The sequence below is a fragment of the Rutilus rutilus genome (assembly GCF_951802725.1).
Source record: "Rutilus rutilus genome assembly, chromosome: 14".
In the NCBI taxonomy this organism is placed as follows: domain Eukaryota; kingdom Metazoa; phylum Chordata; class Actinopteri; order Cypriniformes; family Leuciscidae; genus Rutilus; species Rutilus rutilus.
In genome coordinates, this window is record NC_140219.1 from 35177106 (window position 1) to 35187770 (window position 10665).

Sequence of the window (10665 nt, forward strand, 5' to 3'; positions counted from 1 at the left end):
AGAGTGTGAGTGTGAAGGTGTACTCAGATCTTCAGCGAGGAAGAGTGTGAGTGTGAAGGTGTACTCAGATCTTCAGTGAGGAAGAGTGTGAGTGTGAAGGTGTACTCTGATCTTCAGTGAGGAAGAGTGTGAGTGTGAAGGTGTACTCAGATCTTCAGCGAGGAAGAGTGTGAGTGTGAAGGTGTACTCAGATCTTCTGTGAGGTGTTCGGCTTGTATCAGGGGAAAGTCTTCTGCTTTGTTTGTCTATATGCGCACTTTGTACAAACAACAACACCAATGTGTTTAGCCAGATCACCAAAATCAGATGTCTAATATTTTGGTATGGTTACAGAAAAATTCATAACTTTAACTTGAATTAAACACACCAGTCTATAATTTTAAATTAGGCCCAAATCATACATACATACAATTCATACACAAGAGCAAAATAGATTTGAGTAAATTAAAGCCCCTTTCACACAGAGATTCCGGAAAATACACGGATAAAGTGACCCGGGATTTGACCCGGGTTCATTTGATAAAGGTTCATTCACACTGCCAGTGATTTTCCGGAATCAGAGAGCGCGTTCACACACAACCCGTGTATGTCCCGGAAAGACACGTGACATCGATGTGACTTGTAATGTCTCAGCAGCGTCTCCAGTTTGCTTATGAGCTGCGATTTCTCTCTCAAGAAACCACGCTTGTGCATTTATTTCTCTGATTCGATCATAAAATTGCGCATTTCGTACCGTTTCACAGCTGGCGAACGATCCCGGCTTCAGCGTCATCACTACGACACGGCATTATTACGGCTTTTGTTCACACAGCGCGCGTCCCGGGACTGAACACGGCAATGTTACTAGGTCCCCAACCCGGCATCGATCCCGGCATTAAACCCGGGTCGTGTTTGCGTTCACACAGAAGGCGTTCCGGCAATTTGCCGGCAATTTCCCGGGTTCAATGCGCTGTGTGAAAGGGGCTTTATTGTGAAGATCAGTTCATTATGGTTGTTGTGCTGGAGTTTATTCTCGAGGAAGTATCGTGTTTATTAATATGTAAAACTACAGTAACGTCTTCATCTAGTCAGCTGGAGATCTTTCATCTGAACCGATTATTTCTCTTAAGACTAGCAGTGAATGTTTGATGAGCTGGAGGATAATAATCTCTCTCTCTTTCGTTATGAGGAATAATCGTATTCATCCGCAGTCACACAGAGCCGAAGCACAACCACAACAGTGTTCTTCCGCAGAATGCATGCAGGTGTGTGTTTTAACCTCTAGAGGGCCAAAAGTTACAGTGCACCTTTAAATGATCGTTTGTTGTTCTCTGTATGTCTGGAGTGTTACAGTAGTTTTGATTTTATGTCTGATTTATTATCTAAGAAAGCTTTTGTAAAATTGGATTTATTTATATGTAATGTTTCTAATCAACTAAAGGGTTCTTTAGAGGAATTGTTTCTATAATGTATTTTTTTTTTCTATACCACTACAAACACAGGGCATTCATTCAGTTTCTCATTGTAAGGAAAGCACATAATAATAATAATAATAATGGTGCATAACCTTCAGAACTATGGCCAGTTTTATTGACAATAATATGAAACTCATATTCAACCATATAATTGATCATAAGTTGGTGTCAATCATTGGCAGATTTTCCATCTTACATTTGGTAGAAAACGTACAGTGATGATTTATGGATGGTAATATATGCTCCATTACATGAGTACTTGTATTTATGTTTTACATAATGTCTGTCTCCCATCATCACCATTGCCGTTTACTTCAACATTACTCTTCAGTATAATGTCCCCTGATGAGCATGTCCAACAGCTGTGACACTCACTGGATTGATCAATAATAGCATCTGTACGTTTATTTGTATTCAGAAGGGAATTGATTGCAATTTCTACAGTATTTGTCCAGAAACAAACAAAAAAAGATGCCTGTAAATAATAAACCTGCTGTTTAATGTTATTCTGCTCATTGGACAAAATGTGAAGGTAAGGAGAAAATAACAGATTTTCCATGTCATAATTTCCAGACATTAAATACAATACCACATCACTCTTTTATATAAACCAATGATTTTTGTTCTTACTTAAGATGCGGTCGTCCAGGTCCACGTCTGAAACCACTTCAGTCATGTGTTTAGTGCTGAGTTTACCTTTAGTTATAAGTGCAACATATCTTCAAACCCTTCCACTGTCATAATGCAAATCTTCCCTTTAACACAGCAATCAGAATGTCAAGCAATAGCATATAAAATCATATTTGTAGCACTGTGTATGAATCACTTACACATTAAAATGTTCTTTCCTTTTTATCTCGAGGTCCCACTGAATTACTTCTTAACTTACACCTATGCAGTAAATCTCAGATATGATTGTCTAATCCATTAGCTGCAGCTTTAGGAACAATAAACACTGTTAAAGGCACTCGGAGTATCTGATCAGAATCCTCAGGATTAATCCTCATAAACCATAAATCATCTTCAATTACATTTGGCTTCAGCTGATCTGCGTTTAAAATACGAGGTGAGAGAAATGCGGACGAGAGCTTAATGCTACACAAATCAAAGCTACATACACAAATATATTAAATTACAAGTTTAGTCCAGATATTCAACCACAGCTACCGAGTTTTGCACCGATAGAAAATGTTCTAGTCCCTTCACGGCCTGTAGGTTTTTATGACGTCCTTTATGGGTCTCCGGCAGATCGGACAGCACGCATTGATCTGCCTCTTGAGCCTCAGTCCGCAGTCGTTGCACAGACACATGTGTCCACAGGTGTAGATGACGGTGTCCACCTCCTGGTCGAAGCACACGGTGCACTCGCTGCTCTTGATGCCCAGAGGGGCGTCTGACGAGGACAGGGTCGGGGACACGGGAGGACTGAGAGGAGAGCTGGGAGCCGTCACTGAAAAACAACACACTGTAAACCTGCTGCGGTGGGAAAGAGCACACAACAGTACTTCTGGATGTGAAAATAACAACTCATTTAAATATGGCACCACAGAGGCAGAATGAGGACCGTTTTACGCAAAATTACTGTGCTATAAATGCTTATTAGTTTTGACCAAGAGGTGTCGCTAACACCGAACTGATCTGGCGTGGTCAGTGTTGGGTAACTATTACACACATAAAGTTTAGTGTCAATATGTGAAATCTTCCCGAGATACGTATCGTCAGCGGCAGTTTGGCATTATGCCATCAAATTTGTTGATGCGGTGTACGATAATAGTTGCGTCTATCAACACGAAATCTATACCTTTTTGCCAGCATGGTCTGACGATGATCTGACTCGAATTTGGTGGAAATCGACAAACGGTTGGAAAAAGTAGGTTTTTAAAGAAAATCAAAGTGTCGTACAGGAAGTTCGGCCGACTATAACAAATTTGGTTTCTATGGTCTCGGCCTGACCCAAGGAATCTATTAAGACCAGTTTTATTACAGTAGGCAAAATTAATCAAAAGCTGTTGGCATTTTAAAAATGTCATTATAATTTGCGACCACAAAGGGGCCAAGTCTCAAGCGCAAGTCTTGAAACCTTTTGAGTAGCTTCAGGGAACGGTGCTGATGACACTTATGTCAATGCGTACGTAAAATATAGGATTTTACAGCAAAATACAAAATGGCCGATATGGAAAAATTAGCCATACCGAAACCAGTTTTGAAAGTTTAGAAGAAATGTTTTTTTCTTCATATCTCCTGACCACTAGGTGGCACTGTGTCAGGACTGTGCAGATATCCTCAGGTCATGGTAGTCATAACCATAGATATCATATATAAAGGCTAGATGTCTCGTGCGCACTGCTGGCCAATGGAGGTCGACGTCCGCACGTGGCGGCCATCTTGCCACAGTTTACTCGCTCACTACTTCAATGGTGCATGTACTTTTAAATAACCATAACTTGCTCATTTTTCTACCGATTTTCAAACGGTTTGGTTTGTTATAAACGTCAGAGATGTAGTTATGACACTGCATACATACACTGCATACATATGAAAAATTATAACATACATTTTCAAGCATTCGGAATTATAGCCACGTTAATAACGTTTGTAAGAAACCAAACCGTTTGTAAATCCGTCAAGATTTCAGCGAGATAAGAGGATTTGTGTGCGTGCTGATCATTTACCTTAATGCACAGAGCACTGAGACAAGATGGCCGAACGATGATGCCGGAAGTGACTGTGCCATAAGACATCTAGCGTTTATATATGATATCTATGGTCATAACACACACTATTGGCCCTATTTTCACGATCTGAAACGCAAGTATCAAGCGCGAAACGCAAGTAACTTTGTGGGCGGGTCTCGGGCGCTGTTGCTATTATACCGGCGGGATAAATTACTCTTGCGCCCGACGCTGGTCTGAAGTAGCTTCATTACTCATAGGTGTGGTTTGGGCGTAACGTGAAATAAACCAATCAGAGCGTCATCTCACATTCCCTTTAAGAGCAGGCGCGCTTGATCATCCACAACGAGATCAGCAACATGCATTTAGAAGCAGAGTGCATTTTCACGTCATGCCGACTCCAATCAGTCATTTCATTAGCATTTTGCCTCCTCCGCGGTTCAGAAGTGAATGTGAGCTGATGAAGGAGCTTGTTGAGACTCACCCAGAGACGACTCAGATGCTGATGAGGATCTGTTGACACTGAAAGCCAGATCAGAGTCGCTGTCATCAGGCGTTGATCCCTGAGACACTGACGGGGAGGTGGGGGGGCTGGCCTGAACCGTTCCTTACGGACAAAGAGAGCAACGTTTACCACATCGACTGAACAGTATATTATAACCACCATCAAATCTCCTTCAGCTGACTTCAACAAAACATTAAAGAATGTGTATAGATGAACTATATCACATGTATGTTAGACTTTGAGTCCCGCTGGCTGGTTGGTCAGTACAGCATACATGCCTTGCTAAAATACAATATAATATGATCACATGTTCAAATACTGTGTTAGCATAGAACTGTATAGCATTCTTATATATAAAACAATAATCAAATGTTCATCATAATGTAATCACTTGTTCCACCACTGAAATGCGATATACAGTTGTAATCATAATTCTATTCATAATTTTTGAGACAGCCAAAGTCATTAAAAGTTGCATTTTCAGTTGAATTTGTGGAAACCACTTGAAACATTTGTTGTGTTGAGTTATTTCAATTGCTTTAGTTTGATTTGATCATTGCAAACAGCTGAAAGTCTGTACATTTTGCCAATAAACCTGATTTGCAATGGGGGTTGAGTCATTTCAATCACAACTCTAGCATGGCCTCTTGTTCCTTATGGCTAAACTTAGAGTTGTCAGCATATTCAATATTCCATTCCAGGTATGAATATCACGTTCTGTTTTCGATTCAGTAATATTAATACATTAATGTGCGAAATCAATACAGTTGTCCCGTGGTGCGAGTTTTATCTCTCACACATGTTAGGACTGCATGCTCTTCATCTGATATAATCATGTGGGCTGAAAACAGCTTTCCATTGCATTTTCCCTCCTTTTTTTCTGAGTGCCATGCTGTTCTGAATCATATAATTTGACACAAGGGAATTATTTTGGAACGCGGGTAAAGGAAAAGCGTCATCCCGAAGTAAAGTCGACTTTTGGACCCGTTTGAATGTGTTAGTTACGGGACGAGGAACCCTGGGAGTGTGATCTCTTTTTCCAGCAATAAAGCAGCTATACAGAATGTGATTAACACATGCAGAGCCGGCTCACGCTACACAAATGAACCATCACTGAACTTACTTAAGCTGGACTGACTCTATTTTCTTCTAGATCTGCTGTACAGCAGAAACAAACTTTGTTGCATTATTTTCCTGTTATCTCTGTAAAGCTGCTTTGAAACAATCTGTACTGTAAAAAGCGCTATATAAGTAAATGTGACTTAACATGACATAATTATGATGCTTGCATTTGTGTTATTTTGATGACTTCACTATTATTCTGGAAAGAAACCAAGATTCTAGATCTGGAAATGCAGAATCTAGATCGAGATTCGAGAACTTCTGACTGGTAGTGTAAAAACATATCATGTGATAAACTATACATTCAGTCGAACCAAAATGTATTCAGACACCTTCAACATTTCTCACATTATCAGGTTATTCGCTATAGTTAGAAAATGGTGATAAAATATGAGCAGAACTCAGTTGATATTTGACTGAAATGTAACTACACTATTAGATAATACCAGTTTAGCTCAACCAATCACCAAGCAGTGCTTCATTTTGTTCAGTCTGTGTGTAAAAAGAGCATTAGTTATTAAAGAATAAACACTTGAACAGCAAAACATGATCAGCTCAAAGTGTCTGGATCATTTTTGGTCCCAAAGTTGTATAAATGTCACTGGTAGTCGCTGTATGAAGAATATATGGGTATAATATGTCACAGTTTACTTTATTTTGCTCTCCTCACTTACATTAATGAACTATAGTGTCCTGATCACACTAGTAAATAAACACAAATACAAATTATATTGGTAACACTTTACAATAAGGTTCATTAGTTAACATTAATGTACTAACTAACATGAACTAACAATGAGCAATACATTTGTTACAGTATTTATTAATCTTTGTTAATGTCAGTTAATAAGCTGTTCATTGTTCGTGTTAGTTCACAGTGCATTAACTAATGTTAACAAATACAACCTTTGATTTTAATAACCTATTAGTAAATGTTGAAATTAATATTAACTAAGATAAAATAAATGCTGTAGAAGTATTGCTCATTCTTAGTTCATGTTAACTGAGGTAGTTGATTAATGAACCTTACTGTAAAGTGTGACCATTATATCTGGTGTCTGAATAATTTTTGGTTTGACTGTGTCATGTGATTAAAAAGAATGTATTCCTCATGAAATCCTACCTAATATCCTGAGTCGGTTCACGGCCCCATGGAGCGTGAAGAAGGCCCACAGAACCTGAGAGGAGTCGACACACAGGAGCCGAGCGCTCGCCCCCCCGTTGACCCCGTGATGCACCTCTCCGTTGGGCATGAAGGTGAAGCTGAGCACGTCTCCGGCCGCCGGCACCGGGAACCCCCTGTACACAACCCAATACTCCTTACGGTCCAGAAGCACCTCCGGGTCGGCCGGCAGGTCCTGAGCGCTGAGGCTGCCAGGGTCACAAGAGGTCATCCCAAAGAGAAGAGCCCCAAAGTAAGGCAAACCCAAATGGCCCACCTCGACGTAAAGAGTCTCGCCCACCCGAACGGGCCGGTCGCTGAACATCAGAGTCCGACTGCTGTCCAGAAAGTGTGTGCACGCGACAGTGCGGTCGTTGGAGAGGACCACGTCGGGCCCTCGCACCAGGTGGAAGTGCAGGTGTGTGTCGAGCGGGCCCCGGGCCGGCCTGTGGACGGAGGACGAGGCCGTCGAGGAGCTGGAGACGGGGATCAGCGTGTTGTAGTTGCTCAGGTGTAGCGTGGCGAACTTCGCGGCCGCGGCCTGGCTGGTCTCCAGCTGGTTGTTGCTGTAGTTGGCCGAGTCGTGGTTGCTCTGGGGGAGATAGGCACTGAGTCGAGCGGCGCTCAGGCAGCTGGAGCCCACGCTCTCTGCAAACGTGCTCTCTGAGAGAGGGAGAGACCATGAGTCGGCACAATATAGCACAATACAAAAATGCATCAATATGTATCATGGAGTGTGTCAATATGTATTGTGTGTAGTTCAACCAAAAAAAAAGAAAAATTCAGTTTTAGGGTCAGTTCCACATTTAACTACTTTATATAATGTTGAATATTACAGCCGTCCTTCTGTTAGACTGTCTCACACATGAATTATGTTGAATATCTGTCAGCTGTTAAATTTAACTACACTATTAGATAATACCAGTTTAGCTCAACCAATCACCAAGCAGTGCTTCATTCTGTTCAGTCTGTGTGTAAAAAGAGCATTAGTTATTAAAGAGAAAACACTTCAGCTCAAAGTGTCCGAATCATTTTTGGTCCAATTTTTTCATAAATGTCACTGGTAGTCACTGTATGAAGAATATGTGGGTATAATATGTCACAGTTTACTTTATTTTGCTCTCCTCACTTACATTACAAAGTATACAAGTGATATAAAGTAGGGGTGTAACAATATATCGCAATACAAAAATGCATCAATATGTATCATGGAGTGTGACAATATGTATTGTGTGTATTTCACCCCCCCAAAAAAAACTGTGTGAGGAAAAATTCAGTTTTAGTGTCAGCAGCACTACATTAAACTACTGTATATAATGTTGAATATAATGTATAATAATGCGCTGTGGGAATATGTGTGTGTCCTGATAATGCCAGATGTCTGATGTTACCAGTAAAAGTGGCCGACATTATATTAAATATATCTAGTCAGTGAAAGAGTTCAAGCATATTCACACGTGCTTCTCTGAGAGCGGGAAGGGAGATCAGCGAGTCGGCACAAATGAGAACAAGTGAAACCACTTCCATCTTTCAGCTGTAATAAAAGCAGTGCATATGCAGCGCCTTTACACTGTTTTTATGAGTGAAATAAGGTCTGTGGTAAACATAAGTCGATGACACTTGGACGTTTTGTTCTACAATGTAAACTATACACACATGCTTGACATTAACACCCACCAACAAGCCAAATGTGTGTGTATTTCAGCAGTGGCGTGTAACGCAGTCACTCCTACTAGCTACTTTGGCGGGTTGAATTCTATATATACATATATATATATATATATATATATATATTTCAATTGTAGTCTTTTAAAAAGGCATCTGTACCGATACTGAAATATCTGAAACGCTTCAATACTAATTTTTTACAAAATAGACACACGATACCAGAGTCTCTTTCTCTCTCTCTCATGATCTCTCCGACACACAAACCCGCCTCTCCTCACTCACTCCATTCATTTGCTCCGGATGAATATTGTTGCTGTTACAGGGCTTGAATTTCGGCGTGGGATTGTGTGTATTGAGCATAATTTTACTCATTCCCTCAGATTTTGTGCTCAAACCCAAAGTGTGACACACTCTCAGGACTAAATTGAGAAATTTTTTGCTGCTTATTGCCCTTAAACGGTCAAATACACACACAAAATAATGTCAAAATGCCGGTCTTCGCGAGTATTCATGTAAACACCGTCAGTTTTAAGTGTTTTAAGTGAATGTAAACAGTTGAGAAGGAAAACGCATGTGTAACAGTATAATGGATCAGTGCGTCAGATCTTAAAGGGATACTCCACTTTTTTTGGAAATAGGCTCATCTTACAACTCCCCCAGAGTTAAACAGTTGAGTTTTACCGTTTTCGAATCCATTCAGCCGATCTCCGGGTCTGGCGGTACCACTTTTAGCATAGCTTAGCATAGATCATTGAATCGGACAAGACCATTAGCATCTCTCTCAAAAAAATGACCAAAGAGTTTTGATATTTTTCCTATTTAAAACTTGACTCTTCTGTAGTTACATCGTGTACTAAGACCGACGGAAAATGAAAAGTTGTGATTTTCTAGGCTGATATGGCTAGGAACTATACTCTCATTCCTGCATAATAATCAAGAAACTTTGCTGCCATACCATGAGTGCAGCAGGCGCAATGATATGACGCAGCGCCTGAAAATAGTCCCCAGCTCGGTAACTTCCAACGTGACCGGGACTAAGTTTGTCTAACCTATTAGACCTATTTCAGGCGCTGCGTCATATCATTACGCCTGCTGGACTTATGGTACGGCATATCGAAACTCTTTGGTTATTTTTTTGAGAGAGATGCTAATGGTCCTGTCCGATTCAATGATCTATGCTAAGCTATGCTAAAAGTGGTACCGCCAGACCCGGAGATCGGCTGAATGGATTCGAAAATTGTAAAACTCAACTGTTTAACTCAAAAAAAGTGGAGTATCCCTTTAAAGTGACAGCAGCCTAATTTTCCTGCTGCCAAATTATGAGATAATATAAAAAAATATCTATATGGCAGATTTTCCCATGGATCAATGTCAAAATTATGGCCAGTGGAAATGCTGAGTGGCTCAAAACGCTAGCCACAGTGAAAAAGTTAATGTCAAGCCCTGCACACACCCATATCGAAAATGTGAATTTTGAAGCTGTTATGGTAATTTTAATAAACATGTTTCTAATAAGTAACTAGATCAGAGCGTTTGGGGTGTGAGTGTGTGTATTTTTACATTGTAGAACTAAATGTTCAAGTATCATCAGCTTATGTTTACCACAGACCTTATTTTACTCATGAATTGAAAACCCCCCATAATAAAATGCCATTGGAGAATCTGGAGGGAACCAGTGGCGATCACTCTTCCGGGTTTTAATGTCACTTTATGAACTCTCAACTTGTTTGTAAAGCTGCCATGTGAATGTTGGTTCCTCTAGTAATGGATGACAAACTTTTTGACTTAAAGGCCCCTATTGTCCACAAACATGTTTGAAGGCCCCGCTCCCTCCACTTACAGTTTCTACCCATTCAAATATTTTAGAGCTTTGAATAACAAAAAAAATGCAAATGCGATATAAAAATAACTGAATACTAAGATATATCTAGATTTTTTAGTTGTGCTAGCTTATAATAAAGCTTGTTTTGTTGAGGCCCCTTCATGGGCCCCGGACCCCTGGTGGAGAACCACTGCCATTGGATAAACAACCAGCCTTACTTTAGCTGGATTAGCCTAGCTGCACAAGGCTGTTTACAAAGT

At 40.3% G+C, this 10665-nt stretch overlaps 1 protein-coding gene across 1 annotated transcript in view; it reads right to left on the reverse strand.

Annotated features, from left to right (window-relative positions):
* Positions 1-1833: 1833 nt before the first annotated feature.
* neurl1b (neuralized E3 ubiquitin protein ligase 1B) overlaps positions 1834-10665 on the reverse strand; it is a gene marked incomplete at its 5' end in the record, with an annotated part of 13375 nt that continues 4543 nt past the window's right edge. Inside the window, 3 exon segments of the mRNA XM_084429766.1 lie at positions 1834-2904; positions 4611-4733; positions 6877-7578. Coding sequence (XP_084285892.1) covers positions 2657-2904; positions 4611-4733; positions 6877-7578 — 1073 coding nt within the window. The 3' untranslated portion in view covers positions 1834-2656.